Source organism: Sorex araneus, chromosome 3 (assembly GCF_027595985.1).
Source record: "Sorex araneus isolate mSorAra2 chromosome 3, mSorAra2.pri, whole genome shotgun sequence".
NCBI classification, from domain to species: domain Eukaryota; kingdom Metazoa; phylum Chordata; class Mammalia; order Eulipotyphla; family Soricidae; genus Sorex; species Sorex araneus.
The window spans coordinates 88,739,086-88,765,835 of NC_073304.1; the positions used below are offsets into that span (position 1 = coordinate 88,739,086).

Genomic DNA, 26,750 nt, shown 5'->3' on the forward strand with positions numbered 1-26,750 from the left:
ATTAGACATTTTGTACTCTGAATTCTCCGCTTCCAACTATCCCCTTCATTATCTTTGCTAGCGATATGGAAGCCATCCATCGTAGGATTTATTTGTCTTCAAAGCTCATTAGTGCCTGCACTGTAAAGAAACAGACTGTGAGGGCTGGAGAGCTCAGAACATTTCAAATGGGCAAACATTTGGGGAAGACTTCACATTTCTGGGATTGAGGTCACAACACACACCCTTATTAATCTTTAAATCTGTTAAATGCCATATCTGTTTATAGTCCTTGGTGAGGTTTAGGGGATCCTACGAGGTGATCATATCAAATGGGTCGGCTGCATGCAAGGCAAATGCACTACATATTACACTGTTTCTTCTGAAACAGATTTGTCATTTATAGTGGAAATTCAAGGGTTGGTTGAAATGCCTAAACATTGGAGAGTCTCTCTCCTGTCCCCCAGGTATGAAAGCCACACCAGTGTACTTTATTCCTGGTCCCATGACTCCCTAAATCCATACCTGCAAAGTCTTGCAACTTCTTACGCTCCTCTAGGTTATATTGAAGTTTTTCTAGCAGCTCAAAATATCGAAAAAGTGAGTCCCTAGGCCACACAATGGATTCTTCCTGATCCATCTCCATCAGCCCAGGCAGATTCTGGTGAACGTGAGTCTCCCAATCTAAATAACCTACAGAAAGGAATGCTATTTAAATACAGAGACATATTTGTGAAGTTGAGAGAAAGTTGATAAATCCTGTTAGGGAAATGAGGGGTTGGAGTGGGGTGGACAGAAATGAAAGAAGAGGGGCTGGAGTGATAGCACAGCGGGTAGGGCGTTTGCCTTGCACGCGGCCAACCCGGGTTCGAATCCCAGCATCCCATATGGTCCCCTGAGCACTGCCAGGGGTAATTCCTGAGTGCAGAGCCAGGAGTAACCCCTGTGCATCGCCAGGTGTGACCCAAAAAGCAAAAAAAAAAAAAAAAAAAAAGAAATGAAAGAAGAGTAGAATACAGGGAGGAAAGGTTCCAGTACAACAGATCACTTATTGTTTTTAAATAATGTAAGAGTACTGCTATTTGTTCATCCATTGATTAAGCTGATTGAATTGGGCATGAACTCCACATTACTTTTAAAAATTTTATCACTGTGAGATAGTTACAAAGCTTCCATGTTTGAGATTCAGCCATACGATGGACCATCCATCCCTCCACCAGTGCACATTTTCCACCATCCACATCCCAGTCTCTATCCCTGCCTCTCTATTCCTCTCTATCCCTGCCTCTATGGCAGATAATTTCCCCAATACTCTCTCTCTAATTTGGGGCATTATGCTCGAAATTTCCCACCACCATTCAAGCCTACCTGCCAGGGGCACACACTAGATAATTCATTTTCCGTTGCTCATTTTGAATATCATGAGAGCTCACACAGCCACGACTGTACATGTAAATTTCTAGATTGTTTCTAGATTGTAAGTGGTTGGGTTCCAGAGACATCTCTGCATGGCACTAATCCATTGTGGGATTCAATTTGGAGTCTCTGGGCCAGGACTGTTGGTGTGCTAAGATGGCAACCAAAGGCAAATTATGGGCATGACAGCCAGTCTACTGGGTGGGCAGGGACCCTGGGAGGGGCAGCCTGGGTCCTCTGCTGCTATAGTCCTGGAACCCACATATGGGGAGAGGGGCGGGGAGAGTGGGGGGGGTTGGGGGGTTGGAGGGGAGGTGTTGCTTGTGGAAGCTCTTGGTCATAAGGATTCCATCTGGAGTAGCGTGGAGAGTGCACCTGCTCCATCTGGGGTGTCCCAGTGAAACTGGCTTGGTATGGGGCCCGGAGAGATCTCCACCGCTGTAGTGTGTTCTGGGACTTGCTGCTGTGTCTCTGGGCCAGGGCTGTTGGTGTGCTAAGATGTTGCCCAGAGGCAAATTGTGGGTATGACAGACAGTTTGCAGGGTAGGCGGGGATTCGGGGAGGGACAGCCCAAGTCCTCTGCCACCATTCGGACTGGGGATTCAGTCCTGGAACCCACATAACTGGGCCTTGCTTGTGGAAGCTCTTGGTCACAGGGATTCCATCTGGAGTAGGTGGGGAGACTGTACCTGCTCCATCTAGGATACCCCGGTGAAATTTGCCTGGTATACAAGACCACTTTTCACAGTAAGCAGAAAGAACCACAGATGCACTTACCCAAAGTGAAGCAGAAGTACAGGGGAAATGAAGAAGTGAAAGAAAGTACTAAGAACCAGAGAGAGAGAGAGAGAGCACAGGGAGCTAGGGTGCCGGTTTGATGCCCAGTACCTCTGGTCCTCTAAGCCCTGTTGGGACTGCAGGATGGTCAAGTTTGCCAGGAGAGGACCCCAGACTTCTTGAGCACTGCTCTCCCCCACCAAAAGGGAAGAAAATCAGAGTGGGAAATAGATACGTATTTTTTTTTCAGTGTTGGGGGGATTTGGTATTTTAGTAGCTTTTGTACACTAAAAGCATAAATATGAAGATTACTGTGAACCATATTACCTCAATAATAGAAGTTTGAAAAAATTCTATAATCTGAAGAATAAAGACTGATTTATTCTTAGACAGGGATGTGGCTCAGTGGTACCGCATCTGGCTGCATATGTGAGGTCCTGGATTTGACTGCGATAGCTTATAAAGAGAAGTCTGTTTGCATTCAAGTAGAACAAAACTGGGACTAAAGAGATAGTACAGCAGGTGAGGTATTTGCCTTGGATGCTCTTGACCAAGGTTCGACCCCCAGAACACCACCAGAAGTAATTCCTGAGTGCAGAGTCAGGAGTAACCCCTAAAGATCACTGGGTATGACCCAAACCCCCCAAAATAAACAAACAAGTAAAATAAAACCTCTGCTTACCAGGAGTGTCAAATTGTATGGAGTCATCATAGGAAGTGGCAGAACGGAAAGATCCTGAGACAGTTGAAGATGCAGACCTTTTTCCATTTTGCTTGATTTCTTTTGAGGCTGACATAGAACTGGAACTATCTTTATTGTCACTGTCTGTGTACATTTTCCCCTCTGCTACGGATAAAGTCCCCTCTTGTTGACTGGTTCTATGAATGAAAGGGAAATCTGATTGCTTCAACTGCAATTACAAGTTATAACTAGTTCTTCCTTTACTCATCATCCCCCAGAACTGAGACTGAAGACAATACAAACCAAACTACTTGCAAAGTCTGAGCAAACTCCTCAATCATCCCTTGCTCCCATACAACTTTTGGGCTGTTTTACTGAGACTTCCACATTCCATAATCCTAGTTATTTTTCCAAACTGCCACTCCCCACTCTGTGGTCCTGTGTCAATTGCAATATAACTCTAGCTTTTGCCTTTCTCTCAGTTCCATCTCAGTTTAGGTCTGCTAATCTTTCCCAGCTACAGTCATCCTTTGATGGACTCATCTCTGAGTTTAAATGCCTGCCTGCACGCAAACTGAAACCTGTCATTCAGAATTTACTCCTCAATTCAGATTTGAAGATACAAATGTTTTCAATTCATCACCACCTAAATGTCTACTGGACTTTTTGGAGGGTGGGCCACATTCTGTAGTGCTCAGGCTTACTCCTAGCTCTGTGTTCAGAGATCACTCCTGGCGAGGTTCATGGGATCATATGGGAAGCCGAGGATCAAACCTGGGTTGGCTGAGTGCAATGCAAGTGCCCTACTGCTGAACTGTCTCTCCAGCCTCTGAAAGATTTATTTTTGATGAGGGAGAGGGGAGGGAGAGAGGAAGATAGTGTATACTGTGCCAAGGATTGCATTTGGGTTGGTCATGTGTAAAGCAAGTATCTCACCCACTGTACTATGGCTCTGGTCCCATATCTTTAATTTCTTGAGGAAACTCTACACATTTCCCCAAATGACTGCCCTAGTTTGCATTCTCACCAACAGTGCATGAGGTCGTTTTTCTCCACAACCTCTCAGCACTTGTTATTACTGCTGTTACTGAAGTAAGTTATTCTTACAGGTGTTAGTTATTCTTACAGGTGTTAGCTCATTGTGGTCTTAAATGCATTTCCTGCATGATCACTGTTAATGAGCATTTTTCATATTCTGTTCACAGCTATAAGTATTCTTATTAAAATATTCTGCCCTTTTCTGATTGGTGCTTTTGGTTGTTATTGTCATTACATTGCGTGAAATCTGTTTTGTTTATTGTTGTTGTGTTGTCTTGGGGCCACACCTGGAAGTACTCAGGGATTACAACTGGTTCTGCACTCGAGTCACTTCTAGCATGCTCAAGGGACCACCTGGGATGCCAGGGAATTGAACCCAGGTCAGGAACATGCAAGGCAAGCACCCTACCCACTTGCACTATCTCTCCAGTCCAAGATGCATGACTTCTTGGTGAACCCTAGATATTAACCCCTTACTGGGGCCAGTCACATCCAAGCAAAGTGCCCTAACTCCTGTACTACCACTCTGATCTTGTTTGTTTTTGTTTGGGGGTGACAACTGGTGGTGCTTAGGGAGAAGGTGGTGCCAGAGATTGAACCTGGACCTCTAGAGTAGGTTGCCTGTTCAGCCTGTTTATATTTTCTTTGCTATACAAAGTTTTTCACATTTAATGTAAACCCAATTGTTTTATTTCCCTTACTGTTTTTTTAATTAATTTTTTTTTAATTTTCATGTGTTTTTATTCATCAATTTCATTTAGAACAAGATACTTTTTTACATTAGATGTCTAATGAAATACTTTTAAATGTATTTCAAAGGATTAAAAAATATTTAAATTATTTATATTTTATACTATATGTATTCTATCAAACCAAGTAAACTAATGTATTGTTTCTCCTTTTCTCCCATCCTATTTTTGTTAATTAACTTATTTTATATTCTTTTTTTTTTTTTTTTTTTACAGTTACAGATTTATACACTTTTGTGCTTATACTTCCCTCATACAAAGTTTGGAACCCATCCCTTCACCAGTGCCCATTCTCCACCACCCGTAAACCCAGTGTCCCTCCCACCCTCCCCAATCCCATCTCCCCCCCACCCCACCCTGCCACTGTGGCAAGGCATTCCCTTCTGTTTTCTCTCTCTAATTAGCTGTTGTGGTTTGCAATAAAGGTGTTGAGTGGCCGCTGTGCTCAGTCTCTAGCCCTCATTCAGCCCGCAACTCCCTTCCCCCACATGGCCTTCGACTACAATGTAGTTGGTGATCGCTTCTCTGAGTTGACCTTTCCCCGGAACGTGAGGCCAGCCTCGAAGCCATGGAGTCAACCTCCTGGTACTTATTTCTACAGTTCTTGGGTGTTAGTCTCCCACTCTGTTATTCTATATACCATAGATGAGTGCAATCTTTCTATGTCTGTCTCTCTCTTTCTGACTCATTTCACTCAGCATGAAACTTTTCATGCCCATCCACTTAATTAATTTTTTTAATTAATATATTTCCCTTACTGTTGTGGAGTCATCCAAAACATGTACCCAATTTATCAAGAAAGCCTTTACTTTGCATATCATTTTCTTCCGATTAAGTTCTTTCCATTTTGTTGTGAATTGCAAATTTTCATACATTTATTGCTGAAAATCATTCCACTATTGGGCAAAGAGATGGCTCAGTGAGCTGAAACAGTTTTTTTTTTTTTTTTTTTTTTGCTTTTTGGGTCACACCCGGCGATGCACAGGGGTTACTCCTGGCTCTACACTCAGGAATTACTCCTGGCGGTGCTCAGGGGACCATATGGGATGCTGGGATTCGAACCCGGGTCGGCCGCGTGCAAGGCAAACGCCCTACCCGCTGTGCTATCGCTCCAGCCCCTTTTTTTTTTTTTTTTTTTTTTTTTGGATTTTGGGTCACACCCGGCGATGCACAGGGGCTACTCCTGGCTCATGCACTCAGGAATTACTCCTGGCTGTGCTCGGGGGACCATATGGAATGCTGGGAATCGAACCTGGGTCGGCCGCATGCAAGGCAAATGCCCTACCCACTGTGCTATTGCTCCAGCCTCGAGCTTAAACAGTTTAGTGGATTGGGTACATGCTTTGGATACAGGACTCCACAGTACTGCATGGTTCCATAAGCACCACTGAAATGGCCCAAAGATCAAAAGAAAGGAAAAGAAAGTCAGTTGATATACATATATATAATATATGTATATATATATATATATATATATAATACATGGGCTGGAGCAATAGCACAGCAGGCAGGGTGTTTGCCTTGCACGCAGCCAAACTGGGTTCGATTTCTCCACCCCTCTTGGAGAGCCCGGCAGGCTACCGAGAGTATCCTGCCCGCACAGCAGAGCCTGGCCAGCTATCCGTGGCATATTCACTATGCCAAAAACAGCAAAAACAAGTCTCACAATGGAGGGGGCTAGAGCAATAGTACAGTGGGTAGGGCGTTTACCTTGCATGTGGCAGACCCGGGTTCGATCCCTGGCATCCCCTAGCACCACCAGGAAAAATTCCTGAGTGCAAAGCCAGGAATAAACCCTGAGCATTGCTGGGTATGACACAAAAAGCAAAACAACAACAACAACAAAAAGCAACAAGTCTCATAATGGAGATGTTACTGGTGCCCGCTCAAGCAAATCTATGAGCAACGCGATGACAGTGATACAGATATAAAGATATAATATGTATGTGTGTGTATATATATATATACATATATATATATATATATATATATATATATATAAAATCCCCCACTGTATTGCTGGTACCACTCAGGCATGAATCACTATCTTGTTTTGTCTGGATAGCAGCGTAGCCTGATCATTTCTCTCTGCTTCTTCCCTTACTCATCTACAGTCTGTCATCTACACAGCACCCAGAGCAATCCGTGTGTGTGTGTGTGTGATGTGTACTGGAAATAAAATTCAAGGCCTCAAACAAGTGTGTGAGATATATGCTTCGCTACAGAGTCACCTCACTGGCCTTAGAGTAATTCTTCTTAAATGAAAGTCACTTCATGTCACTTCTCTGTTCTGCTCTCCATTTCACCCAGAGTTAGAGCCTAAGTCTCTAGAATGGCCGTCACAGAAGTACCAGATCAGGTTACCACTATCACTCTGACCTCATTTCCTATCTGTCTTCTCCCAGCTCACTTTGCTCTAGTCATAATGGTTTCCTTGCTGCCTCTCAAATACAATATAAATGCTTCTGTCTCACTACCTTTATACTAGCTTCTCTGTTGACTGTTAGAAACACTTTCTGCAGATATTCACAAAGAAATCCACTCACATTCTTCAAATCCCTTTGGGAGTGGGGTTTGGGCCACACCTATAAGTTCCAGGAGGTCACTGCTAGCGGTGCTCAGAGGACCATATGCATCACCAATGGTCATACCAAGGTCACTAGTATGCAAGGCAAGTACCTTAACCTCTGTTAACCTCTAGTCCCTTTAGCTCATATGTTGTCTTTATAATGAGGCCATCCTGAATACCGTGTTTAAAATTGCAACCCATTTGCAATCCCTCCCTACTCTATAATACATTTGAACTTACTCAATCTTCTTTTCCATAATGTCTATTATATGTTATCATATTATTTTAAATGTCCTTCGCTTTCCCCTTATAAGTACATAAGCTACATGAGACCTGGGTTTCTGTCTCTTTTATTCATTGCTAGAACATTTAAGATCTAGACCAGCATCTGTTTCAGAGACAGTATTTATATTAGTTTTCTGTGATTATTCTAACAAGTGATCACAAACTTGGAAGCATAAAATAAGAGAAATTTATTTTCTTAAGAGTTCTGTAAGCCAGAGTCTGAAATCACAGTGTCAGTAGCAATGTATGGCCTCTTGGAGCTCTAGAAGGTTCTGGGTTTCTTCGAGCTTCTGGCAGTGAGCATATGTTCATGAGCTGCCTTTGGCTCTGACTGCACTACTCCTATCTTATCTCCATCTTCACATAGCCTTCTCCAGTTTTCAAACTCTAAATCTTCTCTTCTGTCCTTTAAAAGGACATGTGGATACTCTAGGATGATCACATCTCAAGATCCTTAACTGGCTCTTCAAGCCCAAGTTCTCCTATGAACACATACTTGCTTGTGAGAAGATGTATCTCTTTTTGCTGTATCTATTCTGGAGAAGCCCATGTCCTCCTCTTTTGAACATGTACTACTTCTCTTTCTCTGCCCTCACATCTTCCTAAGTAAGTTAAATAAAAACTACCCTGATTCACTGGAGGAAAAAAATATTTAACTTTATTCCAGGCCCTTTTTTCCAAATAAGGTCAAGTTTACAGTCCCCGGGGGATTAGGAAAACACACACACACATACACACCATTTAACTCAGTGTAAAAACTACTGAATGAATTATCTTTAGTTTTCTACCCTCTTCTTCATGTATGTCCACCCTAGTTCACATATTAACAGTCCAAACCTGGTATCCAATTTGCTGGTAATTGATCTCAGCCCATCAGGGATCAGATTTTGTCTCCTGTAAAGCAAAAAATGAAAAGCATAAAGATAGTTACTTACATTGAAGCAGTAGTGAGGTAAGAAGAGGGAAAGAAATATCAGAAAATTAAGAAAACGGAGTAGAAGAACAAACTGTGGTGAAAGGGTGAAAACAGTGGGGAAACTCTAACAAAGGATAAAGAACTAGACTGATGATACTAAACCCTCAAAATAAATTAATTAAAGGGGATAGTGGGGTCAATATTAAGGAGCTGAAATAGGAAATACCATTCCCCAAGTGAAAAGAGGGCAACAATAGGCTTGAGAGGCCTTGCATGTGTGAGGCCCAGGTATAATTCCCAGCACTAGCATTACATCAACCCCCTTTCCAACCATCACCACCCAAGACCCACTGGTGGATGTGAGCACTGCAGGCAGTGGCCCCAACAATAATAACCCAAACTATTTTCATTTTTTAATTTTAAATTTTTGGTTTGGGGGCCTCACTTAGCTGTGCTCAGGGCTTACTCCTGACTCTGCACTCGGGGATCACTGCTGGCAGGGATCAGGGGACCATATGAGGTGCTGGGAAATGAACCGAGTTAGACACATACAAGGCAAGCTCCTTACTCGCTGTACTGTCTCTCCAGCCCCTTCAAAATATTTTTAAAATAAAGATATTCCATACCTATAGATTAGAAAAAGTAACATTGTTTTGGGGGTTTTGTTTTGTTTTGTTTTGTTTGGGGGCCATGACTGGCAATGCTCAGGAGTTACTCCTGACTCTGTACTCAGGAACTATTCCTGACAAGCTTGGGGACCAGATTGGATGTCAGGGATCAAACTAGGTGGGCCACATGCAAGGCAAGTGGCCTACTGTGCTTTTTCTATCTCTCTGGTCCAGAAATACATTGTTAAGATGACCATCCTAAGCCTGCCTCAAGAGCTGGGAGAGAAGGCAGCTGGGATAGAGAAAGGATCACTAAGTCAATGATGGTTGGAGGGATCATTCAGGATGGGAGATGTGTGCTGAAAGCAGATAAAGGCCCAAACATGACGGCCTTTTAATATCTGTATTGCAAACCATAATGCCCAAAAGTAGAGAGAGAAAGAAGGAAACTATCTGCCATAGAGGCAGGGGGTGGGGTGGGGGTTACAGGAGAAGTACTGGGGACACATCAGTGGTAGGAAATGTACACTGATGGAGGGATGGGTTTTCGGTCATTGTATGACTGAAACTCAATCAGGAAAGCTTTGTAACTGTATCTCACAGTGATTTGGTAATAATAATTTTAAAAAGATGACCATCCCATCCAACGTAATTTACAGATTCAACACAATTTTATCAAAATTCTTCAAGAAAATAAAATAGACATCACTGAAATTCATATGGAACCACAAAGACCTTGAATAATTAAAGCAATTACGAGGGAAGGAAAAAGGGTGAGACAGCATATTCTCTGACTTTAAACTATACTACAAAACCATAGTGATAAAAGCAGTATGATGTTGAAATAAGAACAGACACATGAATCAATGGAATAGAATTGGGACCTAGAAATAAATTCATACATATATGGTCATTTAATTTATGACAAAGGAGTCAAGATATACAATGGAAAAGTGAAAATATCAAATGGTGCTGGAAAACTGGACACACTTGCAAAAGAATGAAACTAGGACACTGGGGCCGGAGCGATAGCACAGCGGGTAGGGCATTTGCCTTGCACGCGCCCGACCCAGGTTCGATCCCCGGCATCCCATATGGTCCCCCAAGCATCGCCAGGAGTAATTCCTGAGTGCAAAGCCAGGAGTAACCCCTGAGCATCACTGGGTGTGACCCAAAAAGCAAAAAAAAGAAAAAAAGAAACTAGGACACTATCTCACACCATATATAAAAAATAATTCAAAATGGGTAAAAGACTTGGCTGTAAGATGTGAAACTATATATAGAGGAAACATGCAGAACAATTCATGATAGTGGCTTCATCGATGTCTCTGGGGACTCAAATCCCACAGCGTAAGGGGTTTACAATGACTGCTTTGTAAGCATATGGTCGAGTGATCAAATCTCCAGTATCCCATATGCACCACGCATGATTCTGGGGATTCTGCTGTGTGAGCCTAGTGGCTCAGTTGTGATCCCCAGAGACATGGGTAATTTGCAGGTGCACCCACATTCTCATGTGTAAGGCGCCACAAAAAAGGGTGTGAGCCCTGATAAGCATCACAACTAAAAAGATATGTGAGCAACAGCCAGGAAGTGAAACCTCTGAATAGCATGTCCGGAGCTCTGCAGCAACGCCCTGTGAGCGCCAGCACCATTAGTTGTATGCCTCAACTAAGACTGTTAGCCCAGGCAAACGTCATGACTAAATGAGTATAAAACTCAGCAACGTGGTCAAGTGTGTGAGCACCACAAGTTGAGGTGTGACTCTCAGGGAGCAACACAGCTAAAAACTTTATTAGTGCCAGAGATACAGTATGAGAGAGAAGACATTTATTGGCGGTGGCAGGGGGAACTGTACCTGGCAGTGCTCAGGGGCCAAAGAAAATAGAAAGGCCAATACCCAAAATTCAAGTATTTTCCTTTATATCACGCAAACTATACAGAAACAAGGCAACAGAACAGGTAAAACCAATCCAAACCAACCCTTGAATTCAAACCTTGGAGCTGAGGCTGCTGGAGGTGACAATAGTGGCAGGGCGGAGGGGGAATGGTGGGCAGGAAAGAGGAGGGGGGCGGGCAATGTGGGGGGAGGGTGGGGAGGGGCTCAGTGGATGGTGGTGGAGATTTCTGCACTTTGATGGGGGGAACTTTGACAACTTGCTTTTGAAAAGGTGTGAAAAAGCATTCCTGAAACATACAATGCTGTAAACTGATATTACCCCATTCATAAAATAAAATAAAATAATTAAAATTTTAAAAATAAAACTGGAAATGTGGCCAGGGAATGCAAGAGAACTAAAGTTGGGTTAGAACTTGGGCATCTGACCTCTGAATAATCTGCTGCTTGAATAAGTCAGCTTTCTGTTGGACCTCCAGATGTTCCATCTCCTCGTTCAGCTCATTCCTGATATTCTGGAAGTTAGTAACTGCCCCAAAGGGCCATTAGGAGTTAGGAGATGGTGATGACTAGACCTGAGGAGATGGCTTGGGTGGGGAGAAACCAAGTGAAATATCCATTCAAGCCCCAAACTTCCCTGCTAAATCTCTCTATCCATAATCAGCAATCTTAGCTTTCACACTCATTTCTTTGCAGTCATCCCTCCCACCAACTCTCGCCTCTTCTATAGATGCTTACCCATCATTGCCACAATGATATTTCGAAAGATAATGGAACCAAGTAATAACCAAAGGATGACATAGATGCTGGAGAAAAAGCGGCTGACTTCAGGGACTTTCCAGGTATCTTGAAGAAATGCATACCAATGATCCAAAGTGAAAAGAATGAACACTGTCACTAGCGAGTTCAGCACATTCCTATAAAGAAAAAGGAAGTATGTCTATGGAGAGAAGAGATCTGAACCTCTCAGAAACAATAGCATTCTAATTCTTTTTTTTTTCCCCTATTGGGTCACACCCGGCAATGCACAGGGGTTACTCCTGGGTCTGCACTCAGAAATTGCTCCTGGCGGTGCTTGGGGGACCCTATGGGATGCTGGGAATCAAACCCGGGTTGGCCGCATGCAAAGCAAACGCCCTACCCGTTGTGCTATCGTTCCAGCCCCATTCTTACACTTAAAGTAATATAAAAATATTTCTTTGTAATTTCTTCTGATTTGGAATCCTTTTCTACAATATTCATTTTTTCAGCTAATCATTCTTCAATTTTAGGTTGGTTTTATTTGGTTCTATGATAAAAATCTATGAATATCTCCTACTATTCCACCCAAAATCAGCACTACATAGGTAGTGACTAAATTGGAAAAAAAATGAGTCACCAACTATGTTTGTTTGTTTTAGGGGCCACACCTGGCAGTGATCAGGGCTTATTCCCAGCAGTACTCAGGAGACAATGTGTGGTGCTGGAGGCAAACTGGATTCACTGCATCCAGGGCAAGCACTGTACTTTCTCTGGCCCCACAATAATAAAAATAAACAAAAAACGTTAGTTGAAGAGAACTGAGGTGCTTTCAAATTTGGGTTCTAGCTCAGTAGTCAGTGTAATGTAGACAAAGAACTTATTAGGGTTTGTTTTTTTAATTTTTAAATTTTTTTCTTTTGGGGTCACACCCGGCGATGCACAGGGGTTACTCCTGGCTTTGCACTCAGGAATCCCCCTGTCAGTGCTCAGGGGACCATATGGGATGCTGGGATTCAAACCTGGGTTGGCCTCGTGCATGGCAAATGCCTTCCCCGCTATGCTATTGCTCCAGCCCCAAATTCTTAAATTTTTTTTATTTTATTAGTTCACAATATTTTATTACATTTAATATTCAAACACCAATCCCACTACCAATGGTTTTATTTTTGAATTAATGTACAGGTATAATCCCTGTATAGAGATTGGGGTAAAACCAATGACACACTTGACAGTTATGATAACATTTACTGATCACTTAGAATGAGGGAAAATGGTTTCTCTTTGATGTTCTAAAGTGAAGGTTACTGAACAAAAGGACCTTTTAAAGGACTTTCCCCTCTACATCTCCTACATCCACTTCTTACTTGTTATTTATTTATTTTTTTTTTGCTTTTTTGGGTCACACCCGGCGATGCTCAGGGGTTACTCCTGGCTCATGCACTCAGGAATCACTCCTGGCGGTGCTCAGGAGACCATATGGGATGCTGGGAATCGAACCCGGGTTGGCCGAGTGCAAGGCAAACGCCCTACCTGCTGTGCTATCACTCCAGCCCCTTACTAGTTATTTTATAAGAGACTATAGAGTGTCGCCAGCTGGGAGTGGAGTAGGGGGTGATGGGAAGGAAAATAGGGTCGGTGCTGGAAAATGTACACTCGTGGAGGGATGGGTATTGGAACACTGTATGACTGAAACCTAATCATGAACAGCTTTCAGGGTCTCACAGTGCTTCAATTAAAAAAAAAGAAATTATAGAGTGTATTTTCCTTGTGTATACATGAAACAGTGGAGGGATGGGTGTTTGATCATTGTGTGATTATAACCCAAACACGAAAGCTTATAACTATCTCACAGTGATTCAATAAAATTAAAAATGAATTTAAAAAAAAGATTTTATCACTTAGAATGTGTTAAAAATCTGTGCTCAATGCTAATATCCATTAACTTATTTCCTCTCACATTCTTACAAGTTAGTACTACAAGTATTCTAATTTTTCAAAAGAGGTAATTTATGTATAGAATAAATCTTAATTACTAGAATCCTGCTACTTAAACACAGTCAAAGAGGGTGTGTTTGAATTTGTAAATCCCAGAGCAAACCTGTAATAGTTGCCTATCCTCAAGGCTGCAGCAATAGGACCGCAGGTAGGTAATTTGCCTTGCACTTGGCCAAACCAGTTTCAATTCTCAGCATCCCATATCCCTGATCACCACCAGGAGTAATTCCTGAGTGGAGAGCCAGGATTAAGGCCTGAACATTGCTGATTGTGACCCAAAAGGCAAAAGGCAAAAAAAAAAAAAAAAAAGTTGCCTATCTTCAAAATCAGGGCTTAAAACCACTTATTTTGTTTTCTCTTTCCTCGCTTTTGTGTTATATTTCAGTTTCTTACAATATACTATTTTTGTATTACTAGCCATTGAACTAGCTTCCTAGTCTCTTGCCCAATTTCTCTCCCTCATCCAGGTTTCCCCAAACCCTGCTTACGAGAAATAAGTGTGATACTTCAGGTTCGTAAGAGTTGAACGGGTGTAATTCTCGAAGACGTAGACGCCAGCCACAGCAAAAATGTAGAAGAACATGAGTAGCAACATCAAGAGGAAGGTCATGCTCTAGAGGCATGACCAGAAGTCAGAGAAGGGCCAAACTAAGCTGACGCCCCAGTCTAGCCCATCAGGTTAACCCCCACCAAACGCTCACATCTTCCTGAGCCTAGATCTATAGACCATATAAGTTTGTCCTTGATATGTCCTTATGCAATCACATTTTAGAGAGCTTCTTACTGCTTTCTCTCACCCACCTACTTTTTCTTTTCTTCTTTTTTTTTTTTTTTTGCTTTTTGGGTCACACCCAGTGATGCTCAGGGGATTACTCCTGGCTCTGCACTCAGGAACTACTCCTGGCAGTGCTTGGGGGACCATATGAGATGCCGGGGATCGAACCCGGGTCGGCCGCGTGCAAGGCAAATGCCCTACCCGCTGTGCTATCGCTCCTGCCCTCACCCACCTACTCTTGCTTTATATCAAACCCCCACATTTACCTACTTTGTCTACCCAGTTAGCAGTAAAAATCAAATCACCTTAAGGGCCCGGACAAGGGCCAAAATAATGACTCGAATTTGAGGGAACTTTGCAAGGAACTTGAGGGACCTTAGCACCCGGCAGATCCTCAGCAACTGCAGCCACACAGGCTGACCTGTTACCTCTTCAAACACAATCACCTCAGGAAGCACAGCCTGGGGGAAATACACAGTTTGTGAGTAAGAGAGAGTAAAAGATACTCCAAAGAAACCCACACTGTTTTTATTTTCTTCATAGTTCCTTCTTTTTGGGGGGGAGAAGTGAAACCACATCTGGCAGTGCTCAAGGCTTATTCCTTGCTCTGTGCTCAGGGATCTTTCCTGGTGGAATTGAGAGGACCCTATGGGGTGCTAGGGATCTAACCTGCATCAGCTGTGTGCGAAGCAAGCACCTTGCCTGCTGTCCTATTGCTCCAGGCCCCTCTATCTACTTTCATGGGGCTTATATCCTAGTAAGCTTTCTATGGAAATTGTTTCCTATTCAAACTTCTTCTTTTCTTTTTTTCTTTTGGTGAAGAAATGGTTTATTGAAAGAAATGTTCTTATGAGAAATGGTAGGAAAGAGAGAGAGAGAGAGAAAGGGAGGGAGGGAGAGAGAGGGGGGCAAGGGAAGGAGGGAGAGAGAGAGAGAGATATTTAAGGGTGAGCACAGGCTTCCCCACTGGGTGAAAAGCATATCCAGGCTTTCTATAAGTTACATAAACTCCTTGCTCAGATATAAGAAGTGATAAATAGGGCCAGGGAGTTAGTACAGTGGGTAGGGCACTTGCCTTGCATAAGGCCAACTCAAAATTCCCCAGTACCCCGGTACCCCTAGCCTACCAAGGAGTGATTCTTGACACAGAGCCATGAGTTAGCCCTAAGCACAGCAGGTGTGGCCCCAAAACCAAAGGGGGAAAAGTAAAAAGAAGGGGTAATAAATACAATGCTTATTGGACTGCTCTGGAGCTCAAATGAGAAAACATGTATGAAACACTTAGAACATGCCTGGCACCTTGTAAGTGCCGAGAAACTGGTAGGAATTATTGTTGGTAGTCAATGCTGTGGTTAGAGTCTTCCATGGCATTAGTATCAACAATTCTTGCAAGATTAATTGGCTTTAGGGGCTGGAGCAACAGTACAGCAGGTAGAGTGTTCACCTTGCACGAGGCTGACCCAGGTTAGATTCCCGGGATCCCATATGGCTCCACGCACTGCCAGGAATAATTCCTGAGTGCAGAACCAAGAGTAACCCTTGAGCATTGCCTGGTGTGACTCAAAAAGACAAAAAACAAACTAACAACAAAGAATTAACTAACTTTTCCTCACTCTAGCCATACCTGGCAGTGGGCAGAGTCTACTCTCAGCTGTACTCAGGCTCTGCACCTGGCACACTGTTACGCCTGGCAGTACGCAGGAAATATGCAGTGTCAGGGATCAAACTCCAACTTCTTATAGGCAAAGCATGCGCAGAAGTCCACTGATCTATGTCTCCAGCCCATAATACTCTATTCTTTTTTTGTTTGCAATGCCAGAGATGGAACCCATGTCTCATGCATGCAATGCCTGCAGGGTAAATGCTTAGCTGCTGAGCCACATGCCAGGCCCACAATTAACTTTTAAGTTAAAACCAAAAAAATCAAAATGGGAAAGTTAGGCACATTTCTTTTGTTTCTTCCTGTGATCTAAAGCTTATATTAACTTTTCTTATTATTTGAGGGCACATTCCTCAATCCACTAAACTAACCCTTAGGATATCTATCCTTACCAACACAGTGACAACAAAGTCAAAGACATTCCAGGTATTCTTCCAGAAGAGGGTAAAGCTGAACGTCCACATAATAATGATCTCCAAAAGGAAAGCAAGCAAGATGAACCAAGATGCTGACTCCAGAGCCAGTTTGACTTGCCACAATGCTTCATCGGGGTCTTCCAGCAGTTCTGTGAGAGCAGAGTAAAGGATTAACTAAGTTTAAGGGAGTAGGAAAACAAATGACAGACTAATCAGAAACCACTGTAAACCACAATTGTGCCCACTGCTATTCCACTTGGAGTTTCCGGGCTGCTGCTGAAGCTCAGAGGTAGAGAATAATATTGTGTGTGTGAGGCCCTGGGTTCTATTCCTGGCACTGACAAAACAGAAACAAAAACACTTTGTCCTATTCTTTAGTGTCTCCTCTTAACACTTTCATCCTATGTATATAGGATAGGACAGGGTTGAGCAAATCGTGACTCATCTCAGGCTGCCTTTGCACTCTGGAGTCAGAGTCATCACTGGATTGCTCTTACCCACCACCAGCCTTGCTTCCTGTACTACTAAAGGTGTCTGGAGCCATAATATAGCAGGCAAGGCCTTTGCTTTGCATGAAGCTGTCACAGGTTCAATCACAGGTTCAATCCTCGGAACCGCATATGGTCCCCCAATCCCAACCAGGAGTGGTTTCTGAGCACAGAGTCAGGAGTAAACCCTGAGCATTGTTGGGTGTGCCCCCCTACCAAAAAAAAAAAAAGAGCTGGATCGGGGAGGGTGTTTGCCTTGCACGCGGCCGGCCTGGGTTCAATCCCCAGCATCCCATATGGTCCCCTAAGCACTGCCAGGAGTAATTCCTGAGTGCAGAGCCAGGACAAAAAGAAAAAAAAATTATATTACTATCTCTGTCCCAAATTATAAGAAAGTAATAGACTTTGAGAATAGAATAAAAATACAGGTCCTTGGGGGCAGAAGCAATAATACACCAGGTAGGGCTTTTGTCTTGCACAGGGCCGACCTGGGTTCCATTCCCGGCATCCCATATGGTCCCCTGAGCACAACCAGGAGTAATCCCTGAGTTCAGAGCAAGGAGTACCCCCTGAGCATCACTGGATGTGACCTAAAAAGACCAAAAAAAATAACAATAAAGTAAAAATATAGGTCCATGATATATGATGTGTCTTAAAGATATATATTAAACAAGAAGTCGAGCTCATGGAATATACTAAGCTATAATAAGAAATTACTTGGTTGTTAGCTTTTAAAGTTTTTTCTTCTCTGCCTTAAAATGACTTTGGTCTTCAAACAAAATATTTACTTCCTCTCTTGAGCTCTATTAAATTTGTTGTTATTTAGGGCCTGAGAGTTAATACAGTGGGTAGGGCATTTGCTTTGAATATGGCTGACCTGGGTTTCATCCCCAGTACTCCACATGGTCCCCTGAGCACACCAGAAGCCAGGAGTAAGCCTTGAGCATCACCAGGTGTGCCCCACCCCAACATTTTTGTTATTTATATATTAGCTTTTTTTTTTTTCTTGGGGGGAGGCACGCTCCCAATGATGCTCAGGGTTTACTCCTGGCTGTGCAATCAGAAATCACTCCTGGTGGTGCTCAGGGAACCATATGGATGCTGGGGATCAAAACCAGGTCAGGACTTGCAAGATAAGTGCCTTACCATCTGTACTATCACTCCAGCCTCTACAAAATGTATTTTTAAAATTTAACTCAATGCTTTTATCTTTCACTTCTCTTATTTATTGTTATTTTTAAAGAATTGTGTGCTTGGATTACGGAGATAATATAAGGGTTATAAGAGGATTGCCTTGAATGCAGCCAACCCTGGTTTGATTCCAGTGCCTCATATGGTCCCCAGAACAGAGTCAGGAGTGATCCCTGAGCACAGAGTCAGGAATAAGCCCTGAGCACAGCCAGTGTGGCCCAACCTGTCCCCCCCCCAAAAAAAAAAAAACCAAAAATAACTTGCAAAAAACAACTAAATTTTGTTAGATTTTTGTTTGGGGGCCACACCCAGTAGTACTTTGGGCTTATTCCTGGCTCTATGCACAGGGGTCACTCCTGGAAGTGCTCAAGAAATTATGCAGTGGTGGGAATCAAATCTGGTCTCCTGCATGTAAAGCATGTACTCCAGCCCATTAAGCTCTCTCTCACTCAGGATCATTGTTAAAAATCAATGAAATGTACCAGTTTAACAGATGATTTTTCTTTCTTAGCTGTATATAAAAGGAGAATTTTACTATAGATGACAACTTAGATTCAATAAAATTCAGGGGCTATAGAGATAGTACAGAGATTAAGGTTATTGCCTTGCACGTGGCCAATCCCATTTTAATCCCGGGAACTGCACATGGTTCCTCAAGCATCAGTAGAAGTGATCCCTGAGCACAGCCTTAGGAGCAAGCACTGAGCAGTGCCAGGTGTGGCCCCCTAACAAACCCATAAACAAAAGCAATAAAATTCAATATTTTTTTTCAATAAAAAGTAGTCTGGGATCTAAGAAGAATGAGGTTATATTAGTAAAAGGAACTGAGGACCACATTTACAGCTGGAAAATAGAGTACTGTAATTTTTATTTAGTTTGGCCTTTAAAGCAGGTCTTTGGGCCATAGAGATAGCTTGAGGAGCTGGAGCACATGCTTTGTATATGGAAGGCCTGAGTTCGACCTTTGGTACCTGTGATCATCCAAGCATGGTCAGGAATGACCCCTGAACACAGATCCAGGAGCAGCCCCAGATTACTACTGGTATGATCTCTCTACCATCCCCCCCCAAAAAAAGAAAAAGAAAAACAGGGTTTGAAGATAATGATAAAGCAGTCTGAAAGGAAGGTCTTAGAGGAGAGTATATTGGGATTAGAATGATAGCACAACGGGTACGGCGTTAACCTTGTTAGTGGCTTACCTGGGTTTGATCCCCTGGCCTCCCATATGGTCCCCCAAGCACTGTCAGGAGTAATTCAGAGCACAGAGCCAGGCATAACCTCTGAGCATTGCCAGGTATGACCAAAAAGAAAAAAAGAAGAAAAAAAGAGCATATATAAAAAAAATTTGGTGAGCCCAAATTGTGGAAGAAAAAGCATTTTCACTCTTAGGGGGAAGGGATGCTTTTATAGGAGCTAAATCCATGTAAATTAACAAAGCAGAAATTGTCTTACCAGAACAAAATGTTCAAAATCAATTGCTTCCAATTCTAAATTAATTGACAAAAATGTGTATGTACTATCTGGAAATTGAAAGGTAACTTTTGGGGTTTTGTTTTGGGAACCTACACCTGTAGATGCTCAAGGGTTACTTTCCACTTACTGCTCTGAGCCTCTCCTGGCAGTGCTCTGAGGACCATGCATTGCTCTAGATTGAACTAGGCCTTCAGCATATAAACCATGGAGTCTAGCCCTCTATGCTATCACCCTGACCCTGAAAAGATAACCTTAAAAATACTTGGAATTGGCCGCACCGCGGGGGGGCACTGTAGTGGGGCGGCGCCAGCCAGAACTGAAGGCTTTGTAGTTGTTAAGCATGTGCCTTACCACTTGAACTGTCTCCCTGATCCAAATTCTTGGAATTCCTGGAGTCTGGGATGTAGCTCACTGGTTGAGCGCAAGCTCCACATTCATGAAGTCCTGGGTTCTTTCCCCAACATCTCTTTAAAAATCCCTAATTCTTCTAGTAAAAGCAAGGCAAAGAGATCTTAGTGGAAACAGAGAATCCAAGTAAAATCTACCCAGGAATCTTGGTGAGTATAGCACATATATAGTGAAGATCAGGGGCTGGAGAGATAGTACAGTGGGGAGGTTGCCTCATATGCAACTGACTGGTGTTTGATCCCTGGAGCCCTATATTGTCCCCTGAGACCTGCCAGGATGATCCCTGAAGGCAGAGCCAGGAATAACCCATGAGCAGCATCACTGGGTGCTCCCCTCCCTCCACCCCCACAAGAAAGAAAAAGTAAAGATCTTATGCTTGAGCATTCTTCTCTTGGGGACAGAAAGTTCGCAGTTTGATCAAGCAAGGTCACTGTCACTGTCATCCCGTTGCTCATCGATTTGTTCGAGCGGGCACCAGTAACGTCTCTCATAGAGAGACTTATTGTTACTGTTTTTTGGCATATCCAATACGCACGGGTAGCTTGCCAGGCTCTGCCGTGTGGGCTCCATACTCTCGGTAGCTTGCTGGGCACTCCGAGAGGGGTGGAGGAATTGAACTCGGGTCGGCTGCGTGAAAGGCGAACGCCCAACCGCTGTGCTATCACTACAGCCCAATCAAGCAAGGTAGAACTGTCATTTATTGTTACTTCCTAGTCTAGAAAAACAACAACAACAATAGATCACCCCATAAAATATAAGGTAAGTTACCACTGGCATCAAGAAAAAGTCCAATGTTAGTGAAAAGTGTAATACTCTGCAATTTGCATGTATGTTCCCTGAAGACAATAGCTAATGTTGGGAAATTATAACTTGTATTCATAGGTTCAAATAGTGCTTGCAATTCCATTGTGAAAGATAAGCACTTAGCTTTAAAAGTGAGATTACAGCAAAATAATATGAAAATAAGACTGTTTTTTAACAGCCTTGTAAAATCCTAAGAACATAAGGAGTGCTATACTGTCTGTACCTACATCGTCGTCTTATTTTATTGTTTTCATCTACATCTAGCATATAGATTCTAGAGACACTGTTTTTGTTTTGCTTTTTGGGTCACACCCAGCAATGTCCAGGGGTTACTCCTGGCTCTGCACTCAGGAAATATTGGTGCGGTACTTGGGGGACCATATAGGATGCCGGAGATTGAACCTGGGTTGGCCAAGTGCAAGGCAAATGCCCTACCCACTGTACTATCATTCCAGCCCCCTCTAGAGACACTCTTATCTTTTCAATATACACTGTCAAATTTTTGGTCTATTTGAACAGAAAAAACACCCACTTTATAATGTTACCTATCTTTTTCTAGTTCAGTTATGGGCTGGGGGGAGTTTGATGTAGTAACTAAAAATCAAAATTGAAAGTAGGCATAAGGACCAGATAATCTTTTTTTTAATGTAGGAGTACTGCTATTTAGCCAACTATTGGTTAAACAGATTGAATTGAGCATGAACTACATATTACTTTTTTCTTCTTTTTTTAAATTGAATCACCATGAGATTCAGTTACAAAGCTTATATGTTTGAGACTCAGTTGTACAATGATTGAACACCCATCCCTCCACCAGTGCACACCTTCCATCACCAGTGTCCCCAGTATATCCCTCCCCACCTTGAATCCCAATCCTCACCCTGCCTCCATGGGAGGCAATTTTCCCAATATTCTCTCTTCTTTTGGGCATTGTTTTGCTCAAATTTTCCAACCACCATTCAAGCCCGCCTGCTGGGGGCAGATGCTAGATCATTTATTGTTCATTGCTCATTTTGAATATCTTGGGTGCCACAGCCACACTCTTCTGTAATCCTAGATTGTAAATGGTTGGGTTCCAGAGACATTTCTTGTAGGGCACTAATCCATTTTGGGATTCAATTGGATGTTTCTGGCCCACGGCTGTTGGTGCACTAAGATGGCACCCAGAGGCACATTGTAGACGTGACACCCAGGCCAATGAGAGATCGGGGAGCCAGGGAGGGAACATCCTGATGCCTCTGCCGCCATGCAGCATGGAGATTTAGTCCTGGAACCCGCATACCAGATAACCTGTTTGAAATTAGGCTGTCAGTTTCTAGATGTTTTGCATCTGTAAAGTGATGAAAATAGCATTTACCTCAAGACTATAAGTAGCAAATATTAGAATGGATATAACTCAATAGCTTTTATTATTAAACAGCTAGTTTTATTGTTTCCAATTATTTAATTTTCAACTTTTTGTTAAAGGTTCAAAATTTTGGTGGCCTTCATCTTCTCAGTAGATCCTATTATGATGTAAATCTCATTCAGGCATCATATGAACTTTTGTTTTGTTTAGTTTTGGGGCCACACCCAGTGATATGTGATATTCTTGGCTTGTGCCTGGCTCTTTGCTCAGGCTCACTCCTGATGGGGCTCCAGGGATCATACGGAGTGCTGGGGATCAAACACGAGTTGGCTGCATGTGAAACAAGGGCCTTAACCCCTGTACTATCTCTAACCCAAGTTGTTTTTTTTTCTTTTTGTGTCACATCTGGCAATGCTCAGGGGTTACCTCTGGAGGTGCTCAGGGAAACATATGAGATGCCAAGGATTGAATCTGGGTTAGGTGGATGTAAGGCAAACACCCTACCTGCTGTTCTATTACTCTGGCTCCGCTGACCCAAACTTTAAAGGAAAAATTATTTTCTCTCCCAAATGATTACTTTATATTTGCCAAAAGTACTTACTATTTTGGGGGCTGGAGAGATAGTAAAGTGGGTAGGGCACTTGCCTTGTGTGCAGTCGATCTACATTTGATCCCTGGCACCCCACAGTCACTTGAGCCCCATCAAGAGTGATCTCTGAGAGCAGAGCCAGGAGTTCACCCTGAGTATCACTGAGTGTAATAATATATTGTTGTGTATTAAAAATACTTTTAATATTATATCTAAGACTGATCTGACTATAATCAAAAACTGCAATATTTTGTTTCTGTGCCATACATGGTGATGCTCAGGACTTTCTCCTGGCTCTGCACTCAAGAATCATTCCTGGCAGTGCTTGGGGGACCATATGGGATGCTGGGAATCAAACCCAGGTCAGCTGCTTGCAAGGCAAGTACCTTACTTGCTATACTATCTCTCTAGCCCCTAAAGGACTGCATTTAAAGGGTAACTGCCTCAAAATACTGAAGACAGAACTAGAGGGAACTACCATTCTTTCACTGTTTCTAAGAAGTCTGAGACAGGAAATGAGCTTGTGGACTCTTCAGACAAGCTTTTGGTTTTTTTTGTGTTTTTTTTTTCTTTTTGGGTCACACCCTGTGATGCACAGGGGTTACTCCTGGCTTATGCACTCAGGAATCACTCCTGGCAGTGTTCAGGGTACCATATGGGATGCTGGGGATCAAACCTGGGTCAGCCGCGTGCAAGGCAAATGCCCTACCTGCTGTACTCTTGCTCCAGCTCCAAGCTTTTGTTTTCAATACACTTTATATAATTTGTTTTATAGTCATTTATTCTTTATTTTTTGTTTTGGGGCCCTGGCAATGTTCAGGGGTTACTCCTGGCTCTCCATTTCTGGCAGAACTTAAGAGACTATATGGATGCCAGTGACTGAACCCAGGTTGGCTGCATGCAAGGCAAATGTCCTACCTGGTGTACTATTGCTCTGGCCCCAAGTCACTTACTTTTTAAGTCATTTTTCTGGATAATTTCTTATTCTTTTTTTGGTAGGGAGGGGTGAGGGTGTTAGGGCTGAGACCCAGGCTCTAATATTTGTAAAGTATATGCTCTACCTCTGAGCTACATCCCTGGCCTTATTTAGTATATTAGTTGTACCTAACTGTACATATTATTCTTAATCTTTCTAAACATATTTATAAAAATAAAAACTGCATAGGCATCTCTGATAGGTACTAGGACCTCTAATAGAGAAGGTTAATTCAAACAAGTATTTGACTAACAGTAGAAATATGACTGGTCTCTCCATTTCCAGTTCCTTGTGAGTCTAATTAAACCTGATCTCTAAAAGCCAGCTACCTTTTATCTACCAGAGTTTCAAGAGCCCTCCGTATGCTTTGAGGTTTCAGCAGTTCCATAAATTATATTCTCAGTGACTTAATATAGATGTCCATATCATAATTCAAGACAGTGTAAAACAGAATAATCAAGTTAAAGGGGAAAAATGAGTCCAACCTACTTTCTACTTACATTTAATATCATTTCTCACCTATTTCAGCCATCAGTACAATCGTATTCAAAAAAATGAGGAAGACAATGAAGTTTGTGAAGGGAGGAGCTGTTTTCTCCTCTTAAGGAAACAAAGAATTCTTTCATGATTTATGCAACTTAAACAATAAGAACAAGAATCAGTGAAAATGTAAAAGAAAATGGAACTGAGGAGGGAAAAAGTGTATTAGTTGGCAGATAATGACGGGAGAGATATAGTAAAAGCATGGGATGAAAAGAATGGCACACGGGCCCAGGAAAATAGGATAGAGAGTAAGGTGATTGCAAGTGCCTGACTCGGGTTCGATCCCCAGCATCCCATATGGTCCCTTCAGCACCACCAGGAGTGATTTCTGAATGCAGAACCAGGAGTAAACCCCTGAGCACTGCTGAGTGTGGGTCCCTCCCCCCAAAAAATGGGAAAAAGAAAATGGATGCATGAAAGGATACACTCAAGGACCCATCCAGCCCACAAGGAAAGAGAAGCCCGTTTACTGCAGCGAACTTTAAGCCTGCTCAAAAGTCGCCGGCTATATGAAATCCGCTCCACATGATGAGGTCTTATGGAGAATCGCACAAGTTGATGTTGATCTCCCAGCATAATTTTCTTCTGACGAGAAGGATCTACAACAAAAATGTTAAAAGGCTCATGGATACACATAAAGAGAAGTCTGGGGATGGGTAAGTATGAAAGACAGATAGGGCTGGGGGTAGGGATAATGGTTGCTTAAAAGGGTTCTAGTGTAGGGGCTTCTTGTCTTGCAACTATTTTTATCACTCCAATATTAGCTTCGATTGACAAACTGCATTGCTTATGACCCAAACTGTCCATGCCCAAGAATAAAGGCAGCAGGTATGACCACTTAACACTTGAAAAAGTATTAAGTGTCCGCAGAAATTTCTAAGTCAGCTGGTACCTATCCTAGATTGAAAAGTGAGTGACATGGGTTCTATCTCCTAGATTAAAATTTTTTGTTTTTTGGGTGACACCTGGCACTGCTCTGGGCTTACTCCTAGCTCTGCATTTACTTCTGGTAGTCTTGGGGGGCCAAATATGTTGCCCCAGATTTGCTGGGGATCAAACCCAGATTGGCTACATGCAAGGCAATTGCCCTACCTTCTATATTATTGGTTGGGCCCCAGAATTCTACTGTAAAACCTTTGATGTACCAAGTTTGTTGTCACCCCCAAGCAATAAATAAACCAATCTTCCCCAAATTTTCCACTCTTAAAACTGACTTCCTTTGAAGGTGTACAGGTGAGTCTTTTGGGGGGTTAGGGGAGTGTTTGGGCTGCACACAACTGTGCTTAGGAATTTCTAATTCCTAAGTGGCTGGGGAGACCATTATACGAAGTGTTACAGGGGATTAGGCAAACTCAGTACTGTATCTCCAGACCTGCCAAGGTATCTTAAATTTATCCTAGGAAGAAATAGGCAGCTAACCAAGTATCTCTCGGACAGTGTGACGTGGCACAGCTTGGCTTAAGCCTTGCAGATGCTCAATGAGAGAGAAAGTATCAATGAGACGTGATCGAATGGCCTCAGCTCGCAACAGATGATATTGGTCCGCTTTTTGTTCTGTTTGGTAGTGAGTGGCCATGTCTGTTAAAGAAAAGGAAAAAGAAGCATCAGTTTATTCTTAAAATTACTCACTCCACAGGTTAATTTCCTTCACTCTCTTTGGCCTTAAAACAAACACATTGTATCAAAATCCAATATTTGGGGGTGGGTGTTGCGCCTCACTCAGCGATGTTTGGGGTGGTGCCGGGGAATTGGATTAGATCGGCCACAAGTACGGCAAATCTTAAGCCTAAACCCAAGATTTTTGAAACAAATGGGGCGATATTGCACAGTCGATAAGGGACCAGCATCCTTGTGTGGCAAACTTCTAATGAAAAGCTACAGTTACAAGGACAACAGTCCATGGGCTGGACAAAAGGCAACAGTCAATGCAGTCAGGTCAGCGGGTGGGAGGGCTAGGGTTGCCTTCAAAAGACAGAGCAAATTTTAAAAGGAAAATGAACAAAAATACAACAGCCAACCCCCGACCCAAAACAACAACAAAAAAACCCCAAAACCCCAACGAATCCCATCTTAAGGGTGTCCACCCCAACAACAACGCTCTCCGGGATGCTGGCTCCTTCTCTCAACTTCCGCTTCTTTGGCCTCACTTCGGCTCAGGTTCTCTTAACTGCGCTCTCGGCCCAACTTCACTCGGCCACCGAGTCTGGCGCCCCCCGAGCTCGCCTCTAGCCACGCAGCACGAGTCGACCCCCAGCCTCGCCGAGCCTCATTCCCAGCTCCGCCCCGCTTCGCCCCGCCCGCTCCCCAGTTCCGGCTCTCGGCCTTGGTCCCGCCCCGCGCTCTCGGCCACTCGTCGGTTACCACTTGGTCCCGCCCCCCGCGACGCAGGCGCCGTGCAGCCAATGGGCGGCTGCCACACTGCGGCCC

The 26,750-nt window shown here is 43.1% G+C and overlaps 1 protein-coding gene across 1 annotated transcript; it reads right to left on the minus strand.

The window, feature by feature from the left end:
• On the minus strand, positions 1-26,589 carry CATSPER2 (cation channel sperm associated 2). The gene is made up of 13 exons (XM_055132733.1): positions 26,492-26,589; positions 25,743-25,901; positions 24,749-24,922; positions 24,300-24,368; positions 16,480-16,652; positions 14,733-14,888; positions 14,141-14,265; positions 11,655-11,833; positions 11,346-11,445; positions 8,333-8,389; positions 2,855-3,051; positions 505-672; positions 1-120 (listed from the first exon to the last, which is right to left on the minus strand). The coding sequence occupies exons 2-13, from the start codon at positions 25,897-25,899 to the stop codon at positions 89-91; spliced, it is 1,587 nt and encodes a 528-aa protein (XP_054988708.1). The 5' UTR covers positions 25,900-25,901; positions 26,492-26,589; the 3' UTR covers positions 1-88.
• Between the last annotated feature and the right edge of the window lie 161 nt (positions 26,590-26,750).